At 41.1% G+C, this 26,540-nt stretch overlaps 1 protein-coding gene across 7 annotated transcripts in view; it reads left to right on the top strand.

The window, feature by feature from the left end:
• Positions 1 to 26,540, top strand: part of arvcfb (ARVCF delta catenin family member b) — a 256,754-nt gene that overhangs the window by 150,963 nt on the left and 79,251 nt on the right. For 5 of the 7 annotated variants that reach the window (XM_063488910.1, XM_063488913.1, XM_063488909.1 and 2 more), the window contains 3 exons: positions 13,153 to 13,311; positions 14,061 to 14,081; positions 21,207 to 21,847. In XM_063488910.1, the coding sequence (XP_063344980.1) occupies positions 13,153 to 13,311; positions 14,061 to 14,081; positions 21,207 to 21,847 (821 nt within the window). The remainder of the gene's footprint in view (positions 1 to 13,152; positions 13,312 to 14,060; positions 14,082 to 21,206; positions 21,848 to 26,540) is intronic. The other 2 variants (XM_063488912.1, XM_063488911.1) reach the window with 1 other exon arrangement.

Below are 26,540 nucleotides of genomic sequence, written 5' to 3'. Positions count from 1 at the left end.
AAATAATGGAAGCGTCTGAAACCAGGAGACCAAGCGTGAAAGAGATGAGAGAGGAAGAGAAGCCCAGATTTGGCTCAGGATCAGTCACCAGAGGAGGAGAGATTAAGGGCCCATCATTCCCAGCTGCATCATTAGGAGTTTGATGCTCTCTCTTTAGTTAGTCACCTTGCGGCGCCAAGGTTTTGAATCCACACAGGCTATTTGCGTAATTCCGGTAGATCCGCGGTGGAGGAGGGTTTGATTCTGGGAGTACAGAGGAAGGGAGGGGGGATAAAATGAGAAGCTTGCCATTGAAGTTGACAAAAAAAAAAGAGAAAAATCTGGGGGTCAGTTCCTGAATGCCCGCTACAGCATGATCATGATAACAGCAATATATCACGATATGTATGGTCATATGTAATCATATTGTGATGTAACTTTAGGTATAAATGTTATGCCACAAACACTGAGTGTCTTAGCAGGAGTGCTAGTTTGCTAGTAGCTGGATTTTGGCATTTTCTTTGTGCTAAGGTGCTTTTAAAACCATCATAACCATAAAGTGTTTTGCATTTGGATTTGGAGCATTTCATTTAACAGCTGTTTTAGACATTCAGCTGAAATAGACCTGTGATATATTTCATTTTGTCACTTGGGATGGAAGCAAACACATAAGCTAAACTGAAATTGCCTTGTTAGTGTTTTTTTCCCTTCTCATTGTAGAGGTTGTGAAATCACATATACGTGATATCTAAGCTCTTTCTTTTAAGGGACAAAACAGCAAGGGACCCCTAAGTTTACATCTTTGCCACATTTTAGACCACTGATGAATTTGCTGCCATCAAAGCAGCTTTACATCTGCAGCACTCAATTCACAAATGCACACACGGATCCTTGCAGCGCCAGGTCAGATAGACTTCTCAGTTATTCCAGAGAGCTTGGACCTGTGCCCTGGCTGTAACTGAGATGAGGCTTGGCTGAGTCGTCCTTGGATGTGACTGAATGCCCCTTTTATTCTGTTTTTGTTTTGGGTTTTTTTTTACACTTTTTATCATGCTGTTTTGGGCCTTTGCCACACATTGTCAGCTTGTCCAGTTCCCCTTCCTTTACTTGACTTCCCTTCTGCCTCCGCTTCATCCCACAAACAAGCCTTGTTTTGGTTGGATGTTTGGATCACACAACCACATTTGCTTTTTCACCCCAGCGCACTTGCGTCTCTCATGCTCCTTCTTTCTCCCTCCCTCTCGTTTGAACTTTTACCATTTGAGTGTTTTGACTTGAAGAGCTGCAGTGAGGGCAGGTGGTGGAAACAGAAGGGGTTGATGGGAAATTGGCAGACCCAAGGTTAAACAGGCGATCTTTGGTAAAGGATTAATTGTGTAAGAGCCATGTAATGATTGCTGGCGTGTCTCTGGAATGAAATCCTGTTAGTCACTCTGCAGGGGTCAGGCTAAAACTGTGCATGTCTTGCACGTGTGTGTGTGTGTGTGTGTGTGTGTGTGTGTGTGTGTGTGTGTGTGTGTGTGTGTGTTTGTGCATCAGGAAGGTGACTCTGATCACACCCGCATGCATGGCCAGGTGGCGACCTGACAGGTTTTGTTGTCTTAGAGGGAAAGATCCACAGCCTCCCTCCCACAGTGTTTAAATTAAGACATGCGCATCTAATTTCTGCTTTAGTGGGGGGAGTGAGTGGGAAGTGTGTATACCTCAGATATACCTTGCAGTAATTGTCTCTTTTGACATTAGATTCATTTTACAAGCTAATTATATTTAACTGGTAACACTTAAATATATTTAACACTTGAAATCTGATGTTTGCAATCCAGATAGCAACCCTGATCACTACTGTATTTTCTTTTTTTACCGGTGTATTTCAAACCAGCTGAATTGAAGCAAATTGCAGACACTTCTGTAGATCTGTAATCATTCTTTGATCAAATAGTTCCCGATGTAAATAGTTAAGTTGCAGCTTTGGACTCTTTCATGTAAGATGAATATGTTAATATGAACTGTGTTGATTTGCAGCGTCAAGGTTCAGACCTCTGCAGTTCTCACAAGAAAGCACCAAGCTCAACTCAAAGCAAAGTTTGGGAAATTGGAGATAAGGAGGGCAGATCAAGGGAAGCTTAGATCTACAAGTGGATGATGGGGGTGGAGGTGGAACTAGTGGCGGGGCTGGGAAGTGCTGGGAGTGTACAGCAGAGGTGGCAGCAGCAGCAGCAGGAATCTCATCAGCTCTCAGGCATCACAGACTAGAGCTAGCATTGCGCTGGATTATGCTTGCTTTAGGATGCACATGCCGGCAGCTGTGTACACTAAGGACGAGTACTTGTTCTTGTAGTGTTTCCTAGTCTGTTTGGAGGACACACGCGTAGTTGCTGTCCTTGCAGAACGGTCGAAGGGGGGAAACAATGTGTGAAGTAAAGTGATGGCTGAGTATCATCAATATGACATCAATAAACTGAATGAACAACTTTCACACCTTGAGCAACGTCTTCAGGAAAGACTAAATCCAGGTGAAGTTTCTTTGTTGTGATTCTGTCCTGGTTGAAGGAGAGCCTCTTATCTTGGTTCACTCCCTCATTTTACTCTATCTGTCCGTCCTTAGACAGCACTGAGCAGCTTATTGAACACAGATGATGAATGGGTGCGGATTGATGGCAGATAGCAGGCTGCTGCTAATTGACACCGCTGTATCGCTTAATCTCCCGCCTTAGCATTCCTACTTCTCCTTTGCTGTGCTGAACAAGGAAAGAAATCCATTATGGTTTAGATTAGTTGCTTTTTAGGTGTTGTGTGTCCCTGTGCAATCTATTGTAAAGAAATATTCTTCAGAGGAGGCTGCTCGAGGGCTCTTGGTTATTTTATTTTACTTTTTTGGAGCATTGATTTTTGTGGGCATTGTCGAGATATGGAGACCTTAAGGTTTGATCTCTGCCCGATCTACATAAAGGTTTAATGTGTAAAAAAAATTTCAAACATTTTTAGTTAGCTAAAGATAATCTAAAATGTACATTACAGTAGAAGCACACTCTAAGCACTTCTGATGGAGTTAGCCGGTGTTATAGTCTTTTTGGTCTCTGTACTGCTTGGAAAGATGAGGTTTCATTATTCACCAAGTCCTCAGCCACACTGGACTGAGTAAAGTGCAGGTTGTACAAATCCTTGGGCCCTCTTGCGAGCCAAATCCCTGTCCGTTTGATGCTTCGGCTTCTCTGCTACCATCGGCTGAACAGAAGTGATTTAACTAGCAAATCTCTTACAAGCTCTTTTCTCCTCATCAGAGGAGGTTCGAGCTTTTGGCAAGGCTATATTTTAGGCAAGAAGACAAAACACCTTTATTTTTTTTGCCTTCTTTTCTTGGGCACAGGAACCCCAGGGCGTGCTGTACTTCTCTGACTAAATCCAGTCCTTAACAGACAGGCTTTGCTGGGTTTATGAAAGGGTGTGTTTTGTTTTCTCTATGAGGCACTCTTAATTTTTTTATCTTTGTTTTTCAGGTTTGACTCTTGCTGACACACACATACACACACCAGCATAGTCATACTAGTGGGAACGTTTTCATAATGATACCCTGCTCCAAGGACTTTTATTTGAGCTTAAAGTGTCGTCTTCCTTTGTTACTTCTCATGCTGCATTTTGGGATCATTCGATTTAGTAGCTCTCCTGTTTAACGTCGGACGTTCTACTCACCCAGTACAAACCGATTCCACAAGATTTGCACATCCTCAAACGTCTTCCTCCTTCCTTATCACGTTTTTCCTCATAACCCTCTGACACTTTATCATTCCCCTCTCTCCAATCAACCATTAACTTAACTGTGCTCTACTTCACCCTTCCTTGGCTGAAGGGTATGCTTTCCTGAGGCTCCTTGACTCGGAATCAGCCTCACCTTTCCCCGGGGCCCTCAGAAAGCCTGACTGTGGACAGACAGCTTTTAATAATTTATTTAGGGGCAGTAATGTCGAGTTCGACGCCACGCTTTAATTTATTGCATGCAGAGTGCGGGAGAAGTGAGCGAGCAACCTCGCATTAAGCTCGGATCAAGAAGCCAGTTTGTCAGCGAGCCTCTAAGGATCCCCCCGCGCTCTCCTTTCTGTCCAGTGCTCTAACAGTGTTTAAACAACTGCAGGATGGCGCTGCTTTTATTACATATTCCTGCTGTGACAGCACCTACTGTGGGTTCATCCATTGAGCCTTCAAAGAGCTAAACATCATAGGAATGCAGTTAACTTGTCCAGATTAACAGGGAGATGAAGCGGTGGAACAGGGGGTAACTTCCATACAGTACTCTTGTCCTCAAAAGATAAATCAAACCATTCATGCTGCGCAGTCCATATCCACATCCCCATAGGTTTCTGTCTTTGATGATCTTAACCGAATGACTAATTAAGTGCTGTCTTTATTTTATGAATATATAATATTATTTTCTTTATGGAGTGTTAATAAAGAGACCAATGAGCTAAGGACAGATATCTTTCAGAAGTGGAAGCCAGTGACTGGCGCAGGATCCACAAAAGGCTGTGCATGTTCCACTGGACCTTGAATTTTCAGCAAATGATGCAGTTCTGCAAACAAAGCTTTATTTTATTACTACTGGAAGACATTGCTTATTTTAAATGAGTTGTGTACACACTTGGAGAGTCTTCAAATAACTAATTTTCCATTCTGTTTTTAGCGCTGGGCACTGAGTCAGGAGGGTAATTTGCATATATAATTAAACAGAACAAGGATGCTGATTGGATGCAACTAATCAGTACTGACCTTTTCTTTTTCAGAATGCCATTAGAACACTGTTCCCAGTAAAGCTGAACTTTATAGCCTGAGGTCAGTTGTTTAAAAAAATGTCTTTTGTTCAGCTCACAATGATTTTGTGTAAATAAATGTCTCTTTCTATGCAGCTGATAGCTTTCCCAGTCATTAACCCCAATAATGTGGCTTGGGAACCATTTTCCAAGTGTAATGACCTAACTCGGCTCAGTTCAGAGTGCTAATTGACTCTAAGTTACTGAATAGAATGGGGCAGGTAAATGAAGGAAGCAGTTTTTATTTTTAGTGAGCTGCTGAAGGAGGTGATGCATACCGAGACTGAGAGCCCAGGTCTTTTTCCCATCAGGGACCTTGAGGCTGGAGGGTTGCAGAATTAGGGGAGAGGATCCTAGACGTAAAAAGTGCAAACTTTTTGACTGATCAGCAAGAGGGACGAGCAGATCGATGAAGGGCGTGTGGGGCTTTGAAGCCTGAGAGAACTTGTCCAATCAATGGAGAAGTGTTCGCTTATTAGTGTCTTCAAAGATGTGAAGAAAACAAGCCGTATTCCTCCACAAAGTGTCACTTAGTCTTTCAACAAAAGACAACAGGGAATAACACAAAAACTTTTCCTCTTGCTCGCCTGTTGGCCTTCGCTTCATTTCTCCTGTGAGCTTTGTGTAATTGGGCAGACAGAAATAGTCATCATTACAGCATGTGAATGAATTTGCAAATAGATTACAAGAACTTGGAAGGATGTCACTGTTGGAGATTATTTAAATTTGTCTTTAAGATAAAACTATGAGGGGTTCAAAAAAAGTAAGAAATATTTTCTGAATGGAAATATTTGCATTTTTTTTAAATTTATTTATTTATTTATTTTTTTACAGAATTTTAAAATACATTTCATCAGGGTAAAAGGGTCATTTCATCAGGGTCAAAGAGAACAGGAAGTGCACACATTATTGTGGCATTTCTAACACCCTGAACAAAGTCCTTATGACTAGTACAAGCAGACTTCCTTTTTCCTCTGACATAAGAAACACTCTTTCTCCCACTACACCGTCCAACTGCAAGCCTTTCCCTCTCCGCCCTCTCTATTACTTTCGATTTCCTCTCCCTCTCTTGGCTCCGTGCTGTTTTGGTTATCAGTGATTGCTTCAAATGCCTCCCTTTCCCTCTCCACCCTGAGAGCTGTAATTTTGTCACACTCCAGCGCAGCAGCGGGCCATGACAGGGCGTTGCACCTCTGACCGTTGACTTTGTATCATTTTCCATCAGCAGGAAATGCAGCAGGAAGCACATTTTTCTCTTGTTTCTTTGAACAAGATCAGGTGGGTTATGCGGAACTCCATATTCACTGTCATCTGTAGCCTATAGACATGGTTTTTTTTTTCTTTTTGAAATCCACGGCCTTTCAATGAAATATGAATAAAAGTGGTCCTTCTGAATTTTCTTGCCTTGAAAGAAGCTTTAACTTGGCTTTAAGTATCAAGAGGTGAGGAGCTTGTTGCCTATCCTGCATTGCAGTGTTTGTTATCCTGATATCAATGCTAAGTTATTAAACCTCCACGCTTTGTTAGCTCTTGTTCTTACAACCAGTGCACTATAGCTGGTGCATGGTATCGTAAGCATATGGTATTTGAGCTGCCTGTCTTTTTTTATATTCTGCTCCATGGAGCCAGACTTTTATTAAAGTTTTCAGAGTGGTCTTGACCAATATTTCCTCAGGCTTTCTGAAGGTTTTTAACGTTTTCCTTTGGATATTGGCTGCTTTTTTCACTAATTTTCAGTCTTGTTCTTGTTCTTGTACCTGACCGTTTTCAGAGGATTTGTTTGTTTGTTAAGCCAATTAATACTGACCAGTGAATCATTCAAGCATCATCATTCTGCCTAACTCAAGCGATGACTCAGTATTGTGTCTACGCATAACAGACAACTTGGCAAAGAACACTAAATTGTGTCTTTAGGCACTTACTAGCAGCCTGTTGCAAAAACAGATCATTTGATCATAGTTGAATCTATGAAAATGCCAAAGATAACACAGTTAGACAGGAATAAAATTATATTTTTGTACCAACAAGGTGATTCCCAAAGAGCTGTTAGCCAAAGAGCTGAACAGCAAAACAAACGGCAGCATATTACGTGAACTCTCAGCAAAGGTCTATCGTTCCCCATTTTTTCCTGTCTAGAACATCACATTTACTTAAAGACTTATGGGAAAATAAAGACCAAAGATAGTAAAGACCACAGAAAAGGAAAAGGAAAGGAAAGAAATGGAGAAAGAAGTGAAGATAATGCACATGCCACAATGGTGTTCGCTGTTAACTGACTTTGAGACGCAGTCCTGAAGAAACAACTTATGTGTCTTCAGAGTACCGAAAGGACAATAACGTGGAAACCCAACTGGGTCCTTGAATAACTTTATTAAGACCAAACCTTTGCTCTCGGACATCGACCTGGGGATACAACACTGCCACAAGATTTTTCTTTTGACCATGGCTACCCAAAGTTATCCAAAAAAGAAGGGAATACAGTGGGGCAAAAAAGTATTTAGTCAGCCACCGATTGTGCAAGTGCCCCCACCTAAAATGATGACAGAGGCCAGTAATTTGCACCAGAGGTACACGTCAACTGTGAGAGACAGAATGTGAAAAAAAAAATCCATGAATACACATGGTAGGATTTGTAAAGAATTTATTCGTAAATCAGGGTGGCAAATAAGTATTTGGTCAATAACAAAAATACAACTCAATACTTTGTAACATAACCTTTGTTGGCAATAACAGAGGTCAAACGTTTACTATAGGTCTTTACCAGGTTTGCACACACAGTAGCTGGTATTTTGGCCCATTCCTCCATGCAGATCTTCTCCAGAGCAGTGATGTTTTGGGGCTGTCGCCGAGCAACACGGACTTTCAACTCCCGCCACAGATTTTCTATGGGGTTGAGGTCTGGAGACTGGCTAGGCCACTCCAGGACTTTCAAATGCTTCTTACGGAGCCACTCCTTTGTTGCCCGGGCGGTGTGTTTTGGATCATTGTCATGTTGGAAGACCCAGCCGCGTTTCAAGTTCTCACTGATGGAAGGAGGTTTTGGCTCAAAATCTCACGATAGATGGCCCCATTCATTCTGTCCTTAACACGGATCAGTCGTCCTGTCCCCTTGGCAGAAAAACAGCCCCATAGCATGATGTTTCCACCCCCATGCTTCACAGTAGGTATGGTGTTCTTGGGATGCAACTCAGTATTCTTCGTCCTCCAAACACGACGAGTTGAGTTTATACCAAAAAGTTCTACTTTGGTTTCATCTGACCACATGACATTCTCCCAATCCTCTGCTGTATCATCCATGTGCTCTCTGGCAAACTTCAGACGGGCCTGGACATGCACTGGCTTCAGCAGCGGAACACGTCTGGCACTGCGGGATCTGATTCCCTGCCGTTTTAGTGTGTTACTGATGGTGACCTTTGTTACTTTGGTCCCAGCTCTCTGCAGGTCATTCACCAGGTCCCCCCGTGTGGTTCTGGGATCTTTGCTCACCGTTCTCATGATCATTTTGACCCCACGGGATGAGATCTTGCGTGGAGCCCCAGATCGTGGGAGATTATCAGTGGTCTTGTATGTCTTCCATTTTCTGATGATTGCTCCCACAGTTGATTTTTTCACACCAAGCTGCTTGCCTATTGTAGATTCACTCTTCCCAGCCTGGTGCAGGTCTACAATACTTTTCCTGGTGTCCTTCGAGAGCTCTTTGGTCTTGGCCATGGCGGAGTTTGGAGTCTGACTGTTTGAGGCTGTGGACAGGTGTCTTTTATACAGATGATGAGTTCGAACAGGTGCCATTCATACAGGTAACGAGTGGGGGACAGAAAAGCGTCTTACAGAAGACGTTACAGGTCTGTGGGAGCCAGGGATTTTCCATGTTTGAGGTGACCAAATACTTATTTGCCACCCTGATTTACGGATAAGTTCTTTACAAATCCTACCATGTGTATTCATGGATTTTTTTTTTCACATTCTGTCTCTCACAGTTGACGTGTACCTCTGGTGCAAATTACTGGCCTCTGTCATCATTTTAGGTGGGGGCACTTGCACAATCGGTGGCTGACTAAATACTTTTTTGCCCCACTGTATGCTCCACTGCATAAACTGTGCAAGACACGAGCCCCAGCAAGGTTTCGGGTCAATGTTGACAGTCCAATTATATATAACAGAGCAACAACAAAGGAGGATTAAAGGCCAAAAATTAAGGGCCATTCGTGAGTAAACAACTTATGGAAAAGTTACGGAGTAGAGACACAAGTAACTGTTTATCAGGACAATTTAGAATCAGAAATGCCGCTCTCCAAATCACTAGGTCACGCTTGGGAAGACATTTTGATAATAAATGTGGTTTAATCTAAGTATAATATGGAGCAACTTGAGAGTAGGGAAGCACACACGGCGAACCAGAGAGGATCTCTGTGCTCCCAGGAGGGGCCCTTCATTTGGAGGATTCCCTTCCCTGTTCAGAAGTTATGTTCTAACTTCACTTTTGGAGTTTATACTATACATGTTTGCTTAGGGGAATATGACATAATTCCAGGAATATAATATAGTAAAATTAAATGTTAAAGGCCTGCAAAGCCCATTCAAAAGGAAAAAAATTGCAACCAAGATGAAAATGGAAAATCAAGTCATAATATTCTGGTAAGGGATGCATATAAATAATATGGAACATGAAACAATTAAACAACTGGGTTTTAGACATACATATTACTCATCATACAAACAAGGACATGCACGAGGTGTCGCAATATTAATCTCTAATAAAAAACCTTTCAACTAATTAGACAAATAGCAGACAAAGAGGGGCTATATATCCTAGTAACTGGACTCACTGACCATAAGCCAGTGACATTGCTCAATGTTTACAGACCACTAGGGTAATGACCAAATGCTAATTAAGAAAATATTTAACATGAGTACTGAAGAGACCAGAGGTACCCTTATGTATGGCAGAGACTGGAACATACAGCTGCAGCCCTCTCTTGACTCTACTAATACAACTAAAAGAATGAATCTGAAGACATGTACAGTGAAGAAGGGTTATAAGATTCCCAAAATATTATCTGAGATCTATGATATAAATTATTTACTGATTATAAGGAAATTAAAGGAAGGTATACATAGATGGACTTTGTTATGCAAGTCAAGTGGTAGTAGAGTTGACATAAACAACTCGGTCAGTCCTGGTTGAAATACCAATGAAACTATTTAATATGTGGAGCAGAATGCTCTCAGGATTCATGTGGAAGCCCAGAGTGAGATACACAACACTACAGCTTCCTGCAAAGTCATTTTAAAGCTGCAGAATTGAGATATTTAATCTACTGGTGCAACCCTTCCTACAAAGCAAAATAGTAAGGTGGACATGACTCAAATAGATTTACCATTTCAAACAATAATCGGAGACAGAAAATCACATTTAGAACAGAAAGAAAACCTAAACTGTGGGACAAGAACACCCCTAAATATCTGGTTTGAAGAATATGAAAAACTAAAATTAGGAAATCAGATGAAACAGCTTTGGTGGGTAGCATATGATAAAGAATTTGCTTCAGCCCAGCAAGATAATTGCTTTAAACGTTGGTCAGCCAGAGGTGTTTGGACATCAGATGCAGGGGAAATGCACAGTTTTGAAAGACTTGCGGACAAACATGATTGGAAAAGCAAGACTACTTCCGATATTGGGGGTTAGATCCTATTTTAACAGTAACATGAAACCTAGGGATGAAAGTAATACTGGCCTAATCATCCTACTAACTGATGCGTACAAATCTAAGATTACACAACTGAATATATCTAGTTCAGGTCACGGGAGGGAATTTGCATGGAAAAATATGATTCGATTTTTCTTACTACTCAAAAACTAAAATGAAAGCAGAAGGGCCAATGTAAACGTGGACGTTTTTGGAGACAGTGTGGAGAACTGGTAGCTGATCACTTTCACATCTTCTGGGGTTGCCCAGCTATTCAACCATATTGGAGTGAAATTGTAGAAGTAATTACCTGTGTGATATGTTTTAAATTCAATGGTTTCTTACCAGGGAGCTGGTAAGAAAGCAGTTACCAGGAAATGGCTAATGAAAGAACTCCCAGTAAAGACAGAATGGAAAGAAAAAGTACAGGAAATATATAAATGGAGAATTCACTTTTTCCGACTGTAGAATGGATCAGTTCAGTAAATACAGGAGGTAATGGGAAAGCTATATTGTAGTTAATATGTGGAATAAGGTATTTTGACAGAAAACCTGAAGTAGATATGTATGTGCTTGTTGTTAAACCCTTTTATTGTCAATGAATGATGTAATGATGCCCTACAAAGCTCCTTTTCTTTTTTTTTTGAAAATGGGAAGAAAAAGGAAGGGATGACCTCAGATTATACCTATACCACCTGTATGTCAACGACGTATGGGACGGTCACTGTTCAACCTGGATGGCTTGAACTTGATTTGCTTGATGTTGAATCTGTGCAATCTGTGTATTTTGTACCCCCTTTTGTTTTTGTTTGTTTGTTTTTACTTTTCCCTGTATGGTAAAATGCCCAATAAAAACATATTTTAATAAAAAGAGAAGTCCTTAAGAAATGGAAAGAAATCCAGGCACAACTAGACAGAGAACATGAGCGATGTATCTGACTCTTCATTTGATCCATCTACTGTTCACTGAAGCCTCATCTGAAACTCAGTTAAAGGGAAACAGGAAGTAAAGACCGAGGTACACCAAATTATATAATAACTAGACTGAAAATTAGTGGCATCAGGTATTTTGTAGTGTTAAATCCAAATTTGAAATTTCTGGTTCAAATCGTTGTCACTATGAATTGGGGAGATCAGGAGAGAGGTTTAACAGTGGTGTCTTTTGCCATTAATAAAACATGGTAGAGGCTCTGTCATGGTTTCATGCTGTAGTTCTGTGAGTGGTTGTGGGGATCCTGTCAGAAGTGATGGAAATATGAATGTAGAAAAGTACCATCAGATTTTAAATCGTCATTGGCCTCCTTCGGCATTGATGAAGCAGTGTGAGATTATCTTGACTGAGATCAGAGCTCAAGGTAGAAACAAGAAGCCTAGAGAAATATTCCTGAAGACTACTTAAAGAAATTATAAGAAAGCGTGTCTAAAAGAGTTCAATCTGTGTTGAAGAGCAAAGCTGGTCACTCCAAATATTGATTTTAAACCTGTTAGAACTGTATTAACTCTGCTTTTTCTTTTTTTCTTTTTTACTGTATTTCAATTTATTTTTTCCACATTTGAAGAAATTGTTTCACCCATTTTCCTAGCAAAATATAAAGAACCAAGGAGTGGCTCAAGGCTTTTGCAGAACACTGTGACAGAGAGAGAGAGTTGGGAGAGAGGGAAAGAGTTGCCAACAGTTTTTCAGTCGAATGAAGACACCTGGCCACAGTTTAAGTCACAAACTTACCTGCCACAAGCAAGATGTGTGGAATACCTCCAATCTGCTGACAAGTTGTTGTTATCTTCCTCCATGCCATGTTAGGTTTTGTTCTAACAATCACTGCGCTGCTGCTGACACGTGGCATAGTAAACACAGAGCAAGACCGAATCGAATCGATTGGCCCATTGTCGTCGATGTCCAGTCTAGCTTTCTGTCACTGTCCAACCACTATCCAATTCAATTACTGAATCAGTGCATGTCTGATGTTCCCTATCCTAAATCTACTGCTGTTACAGTGACAATAATGTAAACATTTCAAATTCAGCTACGTCCTTCCTTTTGAGTGAACCAGTAGTGCATTTGTGTTTTTAAACTGCTTTTTTAAAATCTTTGACAGTGTATGTAAATTTCCATGACCTATATACAAGCACATTATGTGCTGGGACAGACTGAATACGTTTGACACACTGAGTCATTGTCGTTGTGAAAACGGCAGTATGTTATTTTTAATTATATCCATATAATACAGTTACATTTTCACATTTCAGTCATTTTTATGAATATTATTTTGCAGCCCTTTTTTTCATACCGCATCGTGTTTGGAAATCGTAAACACTTATTATTCATATCCGTGTATTTTAAAGCGGTTATTTTCTACACATTACTATTCACGCCGTGCGCTTCACACTTTCCATCTACTTGATGTTCGAGTGTTGCATTGCAAATTGCAGGTGGCATTATATTTAATACACTTCATTTGCAATGTTCTTATTTATGCTCTGCTTCTCTCTGCTGGATTCTAATGTCATTTGTTGCTGCTGTGGCCCAATTAAAGTTTCATCTTGTCGTATGTCTAATGGATGATTACCTGGATGCTGTTCTGTTTTTCTCCACTCTATCTTAATAGCTGAATTTTTTAAAAAAATCTGTCGGTTACTTCAGTTCAGCTTTTCTCAGATTCTCTTTTTTACTTCTCTATGCGCAGGAGCAGAGCCCCAGTAACGCCACATCCCTGGCCATGATGCAAGAGCCGCAGGAGGTGGTGGAGGAGACGGTCACCATTGAGGAAGACCCCGGCACCCCCACCTCCCACGTCTCAGTGGTCACCTCTGATGATGGAACCACACGGCGCACAGAAACCAAGGTAAGACGCAAAGCTGCACACACAGCATGGTCACAGTGCATAGGCAGGGGCTGATGCTGATCCTAAAAAACTAGTGACGACATGATTAAATAGAAAGGTCAGTTATACAGGGGGGCAAATTATTTGATACGCTGTTGAATTTGCGCATTTATAGGACTTAAATGGAGCAAATTTCTGTTCATTTCTTTGTAAGTGACCAAACTTATAAATTCAGCAGGGGATCAAATCATTTTTGTCCCCCACAGATATATTAACTTGCTGTCAATTTTTTTCTATATTACTGTGTTGATGGAGTGATTCAGTTAAAATTTGAAACTTTAAAATGTTGTTTTTTCTTAAAAAGCTATGACCTGTGCATAACACTGATAAACCGTACTATCACACGACTAGGACACTTCAAAGCAGCGGCATTGTTTTGGCACATTGATCCCAATAACCTCATAGTAGCAAAACTCCCCAAAGTCCCTTTGATCCATTTCAGTATTGCTCAAATTATGCTTATGGATTACTGCTTGGTACCGTATCTCCACTCCCAGACTTCCATTCTTAAGAACTATAAATCCCATAATCCTACAGCCCAAAGTGGTTTCATCTCCTTCTCATGGCTTTATTTGCTTCATTTTCTTTCTTTTATTTGTTATTGTTATTATTATTATGAGCAAATTCCCCTGATGTTCTATCAGTTTTGTGCTCCTCAAAAGCTCCTTTGTTGATTCGTCCTTTACTGTGTTCTTTTGTTTTTCTGTAAGGGTATATCAGCTAACGTGAAGGTGAGTTGACTTTTGTACCAGTATAGCTTTTCCCATCACGCCGCCATTATTTGTGTGCCCATACAGGCTATAGCAGCAGCGTGCAACACAACTCTGCATCATCACAAGCTAAAAGCGACCTCTCACTTAAGTCACTGCTTGCTGCTTCCACCTCGGTTGATCTGTCCCTAGCAATACTCTCTTTTGCATAGTTTTTCTCTGTCTTTGTTTTATGTAGTGTCTCAGTATTCCTTGGTGGAATCATAAATTATAAGAAAGTCTATAATTTATAACTTTGATATACAGCTGCAAGCAAAAGCTTGACAATCTGTGGCCTTAGCAGTAAATATGGAGGTGAAATTAGAATCAGACTCTTTGAATCAGTGAGACGGCAGTCTGGTGTGAGTTTGGAAAAAGGATCAATCAAAGTCGGACCTTCACAATAACGTCTGAGAAAGCAAATAATGGCACAAACACATCAGATTTGTGGGGCCTGCACAAAAACAGCAGCTCATTATGTGTTCTCTCTAAAGAGTTTTGACTAATGCAGTCCATTTTCCTTAATAAATAAATGTCCAAGTCTAGTTTTTATTTATATCTAATTTTAGGACTTTTGTGAAAATCTGATGACGTTTTAGGTGATATTTATAAAGAAACACAGTGAAGTGTTCACAAACATTTTCCTGAAACTGTAGGCTTTCAATTATAAGGTTGAGGAATTTTAATATCAGTGAAATTGTTTTAGGTTTCTTGAAATCAAAGTAAATTTGATGTTTAACATGTAAACCAGGACAAAATCATTTGCTACCTTGCTGAAGATCTCAGAGCTGCGAAACCTTTTCAGGCGGTATCATTAATCTGCTAAAGCTTGAATTCATCGTTGTATTGGATTTGACCAAATACCATGATCAGAATAATGTTGGGATTGAAAATTCCGTTTTTGCTTCTACATTTTAAGGCGTTCAGAGATAGGGTTGGATTGCAAAATCTTTGAGGGGGGATTCAGATATACGCCTTTGTGGCTACAGTCAGCTGCTGTAGCTGGAGGTGAAGCTCTTACTCCTGTGACTGTAAAACTGTAATTAAAAAGCCTGGTCTAATCCCTCATCAGGGAGGACCCGTTGCCCTCCAGCCTGTTTACTGCTAGGGAATTGGCCACACAAACTCTCTCACACGCTTTTATGCATTACAGCGCAAGACTTGTTAGGAGTAACACACACAAAACGCGCGCAGTAAAACATCACACTAATCAAGGGCTTTGCTGCCGAGGACGGGGAAAGAAGGAGGCTAGTTTTAAGGGCCGCCACCCTGCTGAGAGGTGGGGTTGCCTGTTTTCTGGAAGTCACTTTGAAGGAGAATGTAGATTAAGCAGATTGCTCAGGGTGAACTTGTGGAAGGTTGTAGGTCTGTGGTGGTAAACAGATCCAGACCCAGTTGAGAATTTACAAAGAGAATTTCGTCCTGCTCGCTTTCCTTGTCTGTTTTTTTCCCCAACTCCTCTCCTGTCTTTGACTCCCTTTTCTGAAGTGTTCCTTTACCCTATCCCTCTTTCCATTTCTCCCAGCAAGTCAGTTGTATTTATGTGCATACGTGCTCTTTTAACCCAAAGGGTTTGCCATGCTTTCTAATGCTAACACACTCCTTTCCCTTTATGGTTATCCCCCATCTGACTGTTTGAAGTTGAAGCACTGGAGCTTCTCCTATATTGCTGATATGCAGGCAAAAAAAGAAAAAAGTTTGTTCAGTTGTAAATATTTTTCTTTTAATTCAATATTCGGGAAAATTACTTGGTAGAATAATGAGAAAGGAAGAGAAAAGTGAGTGTTTCTCCCCCTGATTGTCCGTTGGGAAAAAATAAAAATGGATGGGACTTGTGTTGTAGAACTGTGTGGTTGTGCAAAGAGACCGGTAAATTTCAGGTGACAAATGGAGTTAATCTTGGAAATTTCTCATTTAAGGCTGCAAAACAGCACTGAATAACCTTTCATTGGCAGATTAACTGCTGGCTCTGTTTATGCGCTCAATCAGGTCAACTCAAAAGTGAATTGGCTCAGACCCTGAACGTGCATATGAGTTAGAACACATATACATGCTCAATTAGATCCACATTCTACCTCCTGCCCTACAATGCCATGCTTTTTTTTTCTTTTTTCCTTGGCTGCCTTCCAGCCCTCTTTTCCTGCTGGCAGACACTCTGAATAAAACACCGGTCATTTCAGTGCTAAAGTACAGTTGGACCAATAAAAGCAGCATTCTTTCTCATTGGTCTGGATGTGAGCTAGTGTGTGTGTGGATGCAGACCACCAAACCAATAGCATTTTCATTGCCCATCATGCACTGGCAAGTCAACCTGAAGCAGCAACTGGTTATTATCTTCTGGAGAAAAAAAAAAGGCCAAATGGTGATTTATTCATGTATGGCTGTTATTAAAAAAAGAAATTGTCTTTGATGAAGACTGCACACTCAACAAGCTAGGCAGTTACTAGAGCAGAGTAAGAACGCTTTTCTCTCAAGATGCAGACAACTGCTGTAGCCATGTGACATGGTTTATAAGTATGGCCGAGCCCGGCACATAATTAGCTTTGAAATCTGACAAGAGTCTTAATTTTCTTTATCCTCCTAAAAGTTGATGATACACTGCAACAGTGGTGTCAGATATATTGTGAACCCCTTTTTAAAACTGGCTTCAGTGGAATGATTGCTAACGAAGCAGCTAATCAAAGGAAAATTGCCACCTTGGGATGTTCTTGAAATCGACACAGTTGTCAATAGCTCCATCTCCTGTGAAGAGGAGAGATCGCTAAGCTCGTTGCTCTAATGTTGAAAGTGTCTGACACCCACAGGAAAAATGATTTGACTGGTGCTTCGGATACAATGTAGTCAAAATTGCTGACTGGGTTTCTCAAGTCTTTGTCTATTCTCACTGCAGGAGGCTAATGAGAGATAGCAGGCTAACTCTGCGTGGGGCTACAGAAGTTGAAGCCTCCTGACAAATGCTGGATTCAGAGGAATAATTAACAGTCGAGACAAAACTGAATAATAATGTCTGAGTCACGATTTGAACAGGCCTAGTGTTAAAGCCCACTTCCCCCAAAATTTTATGCGACCATAAAATGCATGGAAAAGCAGCATGTAGCCACTGTGACATCATCCATTGTTTAAGGAAGTTCCCTGGTGCTGAGCAATTTAACGATTGCCACCTCGGTATTTTGAAACCAGAGACAACAAGCGAGAAACTGATCTGGCTGAGAAACCGAGGGACACCACACTCTCGTATGCCCGAAAAGCCTGTTTTATCCTCCTCCTTGGCTCTAACTGGGACCATAGCTTACAGAATGAACATGATGTTGCGTTTATGAAGACTTGAAACTAGCCATTAAGACCATAACCTCAAATAAATCAAGTGAGAGGTTTTTTCCCCCCATAGGCTTCTACATCTGGACTTCTTTTTTTAAAACGGCTTTTAATAAGTTAGAGAGGTACGTTTAACCTGAAGCCTGAAGTTTCAGTGTCACAAAAAGGTAACCTATGCTTAACACATTATGTTTGAATTCTGCTGTAAGTGCCATATATGGAACCATGACGCACTTAAGATGAGGTTTTTATATATATATATATATATATATATATATATATATATATATATATATATATATATATATATATATATATATATATATATATATATATATATATATATATATATATATATATAATATCCGTTTTCTGTGTATTATTGTAGGGTCTTTACCTATATAGTATCCTATTAGAATCTTCCAGATTCCTGATCTGATTCCTGATCTGGCACCTCCACCACTCCTTTCCCCTTCCACATTTCCACCTCGTCCTTTTCCTGCTCTTCTCAAGCCTCATGACCTAAACTGAAATCAGAGCTCTAACACACTAAAATAGGCATAAACATGCCTTTTCATTCTCAATTTTGTCCCAGTTACTGTCAGCAGATTAGAATTGCTACCCTCCCATCTTCGACAGCTAACAAGAGCCAGCTAAACAACAACAAGAACAGCTGGTTATAAGCTAACATTATGCTAATGTTTGACTCCAGCAATGTTAGCTCCACCTCAAAGAAAGCTTCAGTCACTCAGGCCAACAGAAAAGTTGAAATCCTTAAAAATTTTGGTGTCGCTGTCATCCATCAGAAGTGAGCTTCATTGGCTCATCGACCTGTATCAGCCTCCTTTCACAAAGCTTTACAGCCTCCTCCAGACTGAATAGCTGTGGATGCTCCACACCCAACATTTTAACATAAACAGTCGTCTGACGGACTTATTGCTAGGTGTTGATGTTATTAACATATAGTGTGTACAAAAAAATTTTTGATCCAAAAAATAGAAACACTTTGACCGGCCAGCTGTGGCCATTTTGGGTTTCAAACAGTTAAAAGAAAGAATATCACAGTCTCATGACAGAAAACACATAGTAGCTAAATATCTGAATTATGGGAAGAGCTTTGGTCTCCTTCACAAATATTTGACCCCTCCTCTAAGGTCCCACTGGCACTGGAGGAGACTTCTCTTATACATCTGTGGTTTAGTGGTGATTCCAGCTCATTAAAATAGCAGTGTATATGTTTATTAGATCATTTTGTTATTCCTAAGCTGTTTCTCTTTTGCACACCGTTGCTTGTTACACTCAGACTATATGAATCAGAACTGTATGGATCAGTATGTAATGAAACAAATTTTCCCACGTATCCCTCCAACTTCAGGTCACCAAAGTGGTGAAAACCATCACCCGTCGCACCTACCACCCATTGTTGGTATCTGACAACCTGTTAGTGGAGTCCAGGCCTGCCACACGCACCCCCACCCCGGTCACCAACTCGACCCCCACCCTATCCGAGACAGACCCAGTAAAGGACGCCGAACCTGTGTGATTTGTGTTGTTCCTTGCCTTCCCCTGCCTGCCTGAATTTTCCCAACAGTTTTAATTTTCCTCATTCTCTTTAAGAGAAGATGAAAACTAATCTAAGGTTTTGCAATCATAAGCTGCTCAAAAATCTGATCACTCCCTCAGTTTTGCCTCACTAACCCATGGCCACCTTGTCAATTTAAGCCCCTGATAAATTGAATGCCACAGAGGTTGTGAAATGTCTTACAGTGCTGTAAAGTGGACAGTTTGACGCCTGCTACTTTCCCCTCTGTTTTAATAGTTTGGTAAACAGTCTAGGACTGTGTCTAACTGCCTGTGGGTTTTTTGTTTGCTTTGTTTTTTTGTTAAACATTTTTCAGTACTGCTGTGACTTTCCAAGCATGTACAAACACAGAAATCTTGAGTATTGCTACATATTCATATATATTTGCAACCAATTTAGCAATTCTCTTTTAGGCCTGTTTACACCACTTGAGCATATTTCAGAGGCTCTTCTGAAACCCTGGTCCCTCGTCTATCCTTGCGTGACGGTTTAACGCCTTGTGAACTTGAGCGCACATCAAAGAGCGTTTGAAACCTATCCGATAGCTCCCTTTGCAGCCCTTGCAAATCGCCTAAAAAGCTGTGTTAGTACAAGGCAGCCGGGCGTGTCGAGGCTGGGAAGCTGTAGCATTCAACATACCCTCCTCTCAGTTTCTGTCAGAATAAAATAGCACCAAATATTAACAAAAGGTGATTAAAAATACTAGAAATGATAAAGAAACATATATATCTGAGGGAATATGTAAGAAAAAGAAATGTATATATTAAAAAATGTAGTTAAATGGCATTTATTGTGCACATGTAGCCACCTCATGCACGGTATGACATTCAGCCTCTAGCTCTTGTTGGTTCATCGAAGCCCAGCAGTAGCACCAGAGCAGTCTAGACTTGGGGTCCTGCTATGACCTGCCACAGTGAACAAGATGAAAGCAAGCTCATTATTGTGATTCTAAGGTCACGCACATCCTTTAGCTGATGTAACTCAAGCAAATGAGCTCTTTGGGTTTCTTTTTTTATTATGCCACTCCACCTCAGCTTTGTGCGGTTAGAAACAAATGCAAACTATTCAGTAATTACTGTGCTTGAAACATGGAAATGAACCTTGACGTTCCTGAAATAGGCTGTCTTATGTAGCTCACAGTGAGAGTGTAATCAAGAAACAAGGCCAGTGAAAATTTCTATTTGTTTCAAGCAAGTTAATGAGGATGCCGTGTTTAACAACTGATATGTGGTTTATGCGTTTGCTCCTGGCGCCGTCCTTTGTGGTGCGGTTTAATGCTTCATTGTGGTTCCATGATATTATTACGTGCCTCTGCTCCTGATTAAAATCGGAATCATGGCATTGATGGGAAAATAAAGACGGCGTTTTCAGATTAACAGGGCCGGTACTGAAAATGAAACCCATCGGAATCAGAAATGAGCAGGATCTTTTTTTGTCTTTTTCCTTCGATTTTAAGTTTTTAAGGGAACAAAACTCTCTGCAACACCTTGTCAGGCACAACGTGAACTACATCAGACCTGCGCCCCTTGCAGATGACGGTTAATTTTCATCAGCTTCATTAATTTTAAAGATGAATTTATAGCCACGGACAAAATAGCCAATTATCAGCCACAGCAGAATTCAGTGGGCAGCAAATTGCTTTCTATATGGTCAGAGAGCCCAAGGAGGGAGTCGCTGTCTGTCATTCTCCAGCCAGAAAACCACAGAGACAGCAGAGGAAGCAGAGTTATTTAGCTCAAGGATGATGCGAATTTGAGAAATGCGTGCACACAGGTCTGGCTTTAACAGTCCCTCAGCTACGGACTGTGACGCTACATTGCTCATCTGGAGCCATTCGGGACTCAAGGTCCAGTGGAGCTATACAACTTCCATCAGGCTCAGTTGCAGCACTATTCAGCCTGAATTTGCACTTCCTGTGTACACACAGCATCTGGGGTTTAAATTTGGAGTGTTTGTCTTAAAGCAGATCGGATGTACTGCCTGCTTTTTTTCTAACCATCAACGTGTTAAAATTGAATATTGGTCAGTTAGTACTATGCCTCGTTGGCATAAGGGTTTAAAGATTGAGTTAAACCTTAACATTTCCAAGTGCTCAAATTTATTATGTGTGTTGTCAGCTTAAAGATGACCACTGTATTTAAACCTAAGCATAGGTTTGGTGTAACATTGTTCTACGCTGTCTGACAGTGTGTATCTGTTTCCCCATGCAGGTGACTAAGATGGTGAAGACGGTGACCACTCGGACAGTGCGTCAGGTGCCCCTCGGCCCCGACGGCTTGCCGCTGCCCGAAGGCACGTCCCCGCTGGGCAGCTACACCGATTCCATCGACCGGCGATACCTGAAGAATGGAAGTGACCGCTTCATAACGCCTCAAGCAACCTCAACCCTGACGCGCTCCTACAACAACTCCTACAACGATTCATACGGAGAGACACCGGAGAGCCAGTACATTCGCCATTATGGTCTTCACGATGGCTACGCCGATTTGACGGATAACTACGGCAGTCTTTCTCGTGGTGTCAACTACCGGCCGCCGCGGTACCCATACATGCCTAATAGCTACCGGCCGGAGAATAGCTACACCCTGCCTATCAGAAAGGATGATTATGGCCATGTGGCGCAGCCCCAGGTGCCTATGGGCAGCAGCACTGTGGATCTGAACCGCTCACAACCAGAACGCTTCCAGCCTGAGCCGTACGGTCTGGAGGATGATCGCCGCAGCTTGGGCCCCGAAGAAGAAGAGCCATATGAGCTGGAGCCCGATTACTCCACTGCCAACCGACGCACCCTGCCAGGGGCCAACCGTGGGCGCACCCACCGGGAACCGCTGCGTGATGGGCCCCGAGTCAGGTGAGGGTTGCTTGAACAATGGAGTCCATTGCTAATATTTGACATAGTGAGATTGTAATATACAGCCATATATACTGCTACTACCGCTTATGGGGTATAATAATTTGGTAAAGGTGTGCAAGTTCATACAGTGTATATATTTTACTTTTTTGCACTGGAGTTCTGTTTTGGAGTATTTTATGCTTAAGATACTTTGTGTTAATGCAAGTGAACTCTGCAATGAGAGAGAAGAATATTTGTCTCGTTTTCACCATAAAAAAAGACTACATCATAGTAAACAGATGTCTCTCGTCTGTGAGCAACTTGTTTGAGAAAGGAAGCAAGAATAAGTTGGTTTTGATTGCCATTTTCCTGCAAGTAGATAGTGAACATGTTTTTGTGTCAGGGGTAAAGAGGTGGGAATGAGAGACGTGATGAGGGAGAGTCAGAGAGGACAGTGGGCTTTTGTCAGCTATCTTTCAAAGCCTTTCCTTTTTTTCAGGATCCTTTGTAGAGAGAGGCATAAAACTTGGCTCCACTGGGCAGAAAAAAGCTTGTCAGCCTCTAACAATAAGATCCCAAAATGGACCCTTGTCTCCTAATAGTTTCCAATCAGTTTGTTTCCGCCCAAAGGAGAACCTGAGAAAAATGTCCACTCTCAAGTAAATCGAAGAGAGGGTTTGAAGTCGACTTGGTGTGTCTTAAAGACTTCTTTTCAATCAGCGATCTGTAGCAGATGGATATTTTCAAGTTCCTACACCTTTCCTCCACCAATCTAAGGGCTAAAATGTTTGGGCCTGAAGCCAAGTCTAAAGACAGGCTGTGGAGGTTTAAGTGCAGCAAAGAGCAAGAGAGGAAAGAGTGTGGATGTGTTTGTTTTTTGTTGTATTTAAAGAGGCTCTCCATAACTTCCAGGAAATCATTGTTATTAATGACATCCACATCCAGAAGGTTAGCTGCACTGAAGTTGACAATTTTAAAGATAACATATTAAATTATTGGCACCATTGGAATTGCAATAGGAAGGTGTAACTCAGAATAAAGATGGAGTGGCAACGGCCCCATGCGGCTCATGTCATCGTCAACTCTTTTACACGGATGGTGACAAATATTTTTTCTTTTATTGAAAAGCGTTGATCTAAATAGAAATCATAAACCTAAATAGCTTAATTACTGCTACATATGATTTTGAGCAGTGTTTAAAACGACACAAAAAGAAGAAAGAGAACGGTTTTGAACATTTTGTTACAGGTCAGACACGTTAACCCTCACATTGATATCAACAATAGGGGTTTTTAAGTGAAAATATAGGAATTAAGATTGAAATTACTGAAAAGGCAAGGCACTACTTTTCCCTTACATTTAAAGGAATGAACAGCCACACCTAGCATTTGCAGCAACTGCTTGCTATCTTTTATTTTATTTATTCTTTGAGCATATCGTGCAAAATGTCTGGAACAATTTCCTCCCTCTGGCATTTGTTATGACCATCTTTGACCCTCAGTTAATGGTGTAGAATGATAAAGGTGCACGAGATAGGAAATAATGTCAATTGTTAAAATGTAATCCCTCTGGTGACCGTTAAAATGTCAGTGTAATGAGCATATCAATGTGCAAATGTTACATTTGCGTTACCTGTGTAAATTTAGATAATACACAGAAAAATAAATGTTACTTTGTATTTGAAGTAAACATCTGTATGTCAGTTGCCATAGAGACGTTATGAATCTTGTACACTAACTGAAAGATCAGTGTTTCTGCCTCAATATCAGCATGTTGAAACTAAAGTTGACCAATGATACATGCTGCATAACAAACGTATAGCTAGCTGAAAATTCGCCTGTTTCAGTACAAAGCAACAGTTATTTATTATTGGCTAAAATCAGTATCACTTGTCACTCTACACATATGATTTAATAAGCAATGAGATTAGCAAGCAGGATAAAGTTAGCCAGATAGTGGTAACTGAGCTACTCTATTATTAATAGACTAATCTGAAAATTGCCAGACCAGGCCCAGGAGTTTGGAGGAATTAGCAGAGCTGAAGCAGAAAGTTTCTCCTTCTTATTCTCTATGTGAAGTTCTTGGGAGCCAGTCATTCGTTGAACAGTTTGTTAACTTGAATTTTCTAGCTAGTGTTACTCACTGACACTGGGATGCTAAGAAAGGCACTGGTTCATAGAGTTCAGGACATGACATAGAAATCCTCATTTACATAGAAATCCTCCAAAGGCTGCTGAAGGAAACCAAAAGAGTCGTGGAAGGTCTCATTTCTCAGTTGCAATCCATCATCCAAAGGCATGAAAAAAGCAGGATAGCGCATGTTTTACAGTGATGGAGAAGTCTGCTTTCATCCAGCATCTTAATTAAACTTATGTACACACCCACTTGTGCATTCCAGAGTACACTGATGCGGATGAGGCTCCGAAGAACAGATGGCTAATCAGAATATCTGTCTTTACACACTTTTGACTTAGCTCTGACAATTACACACATAGTATCTGTCTGTGTCTCACACACACACACACACACACACACACACACACATGTCTGGTTTGCTATCCTCGTGGGGACATCCCATTGACATAATGCTTTCCCTAGCCCCTTACCCTAACCCTAACCATTAAAAATGAATGCCTAACCCTAACCCTTACCCTAAACCTAACCATAACCTAATTGTAACCCTGACAGTAAAACCACATTTTGAGTGTGAAAATTGCTTTCAACCCCGAGGGGACCTGGATTTTGGTCCCCACGGTGCAGAAAGTCCCCACCAGGATAGTAAAAGTCAGATTTTGGTCCCCACCAGGATAGTACGAACCCATACACACACACACACACACACACACACACACACACACACACACACACACACACACACACACACACTTAATAATAATCCACATCTTCACAAAATGAGTCACTCCCCCATCCGCCTTGTGAGAGGCGCTTTCTCTGACAGGCAATTTGTAGCCTGCCTTACATGTGTCACAACACAGCCCTAACAGCCACATACACCCCTCAGACATGCACACTGACAGCTGCTCATGTGATTGCCCACACAAATGCACACACACACACACACACACACACACACACACACACAGATTTGTAGCAGCTCTTGGATGACTGCTGTCTGGTTAATTGCAGAATGAAATTGATCCAAAAAAGCTGATCTTTCTTTCTTCTTTGCTTAGTTTTTCCTGCACTCGCTTCAAAACAACAGCATCCAAACAGCTTTTTCCCTTCCAGTAACAGTAACAGTGACAGTGAGCTCACTCCCTAGTGCCCGGTCTCTCCTGAGCACTCGAAGCACAATTAATATTCTTCCAAGAAAGGACTGGCTAACCCAGCGTGCTCTAATAAATCTGGGAATTTAAGGACTTTAATAACAGCTTATCATTACGTTGCAAGCCCTCAATTATGCTCAGAAATGAAGATGTTTTGTAATAAAACCTCTTTATGCATTGGCGTCAAGCACTCATTTTGTCACCTCCGTGGAGTCCGCTGAGTGTTTGCTCGTGGACAGAAATGATAATGTCTTTTTGGACTTCTCTGGATGTGCCTCATTTGAAAGTCTTGTATTACCATAGCTATCAAGTACACATACATACAAAAATGCAGAGACTTGCATACGGTCATTGAGCCAGAAAGGTGAACCATAGCATGACAGGATGTTAACAGATGGATCACATCGTGAATTTCTTTACATGGCAACATCTGCATTTGCTGTTTCTCTTCTTCAACCTTCAGCTTCTCCCTTTGTCATCTGTCGTTAACACAGTCAAACCTTTTTTCAGTAATCTTAGTGGACATCAGACATGAGATACCTTACAGCTGCTGGTCCTGTAAAAGAACTTAACTTTGAATCTCTGCTTTATATCTGTGAGCCAACCATTGAAAGGAGGGATCATTTTTTTATGGTTTATGTTCATGAATGAAAACTCCAGCTTATCTGGATGGCAGCAGGTGCTAATTGTAGCTTCCGTGTAGTGTGTGATGTGTAGAATTAGACAAGCCTGATGGAGCTTTATCTGATATTTTTTTGGTTCGTCTAATTGTCTGGGCACTTTTTACATATCTTTCTGCATTAATTAGTTTTGTCCATATCACGTTTCTTTTTTTAAATTTGAAATCTCTCTGAAGCTGAGAAGTACATCATTGTATTTATATATATATATATATATATATATATCTATAAGGGAATGGCATCTCTTTCTTATTCCTGCTCAGGCTTTGCAGATACATGTTGCTCTTCCTTCCTCTCCCCACATACCCCACACTGTTTGAATGTGAATGCATCTTACTCCCTTTCGCACCAAGCCTAGCACATCCTTAATGTGTGTGTGACACACTGCATGTGTCCACGAGCACCTTTCAGGTGTGGGTGTCCTCAGGGCCAGATTGATTAATAGCTGCTTTTGAACCGTGCCAGACTACTGAAGCTTTTTTAAACCAGTCTTTAATGGCTCATCTCTCCTTGGACAGTCAGCGTTGGGGGTCACTCCCCCCACACAGACATGTAAATACACGCAGACACATTTAGGGACCGCTTAATTGCGTAGTGTGGGGTGGGATGGTGGATGGAGGGGGGTCATTTTTATCCTCTTTTGTCTGTAGTGACACTAGCCAACTCAGGCATTTTCTCCCTTGTCCCATCTTGTCCAGAGGCATTCAAATCCAACCAGAGCAAGAGTAGTTTTTTCAGTTTTTC

Source organism: Pelmatolapia mariae, linkage group LG12, assembly GCF_036321145.2.
Source record: "Pelmatolapia mariae isolate MD_Pm_ZW linkage group LG12, Pm_UMD_F_2, whole genome shotgun sequence".
NCBI classification, from domain to species: domain Eukaryota; kingdom Metazoa; phylum Chordata; class Actinopteri; order Cichliformes; family Cichlidae; genus Pelmatolapia; species Pelmatolapia mariae.
Note: the sequence above shows the minus strand (reverse complement) of the source record. Positions and strands in the feature narration are given on the sequence as shown.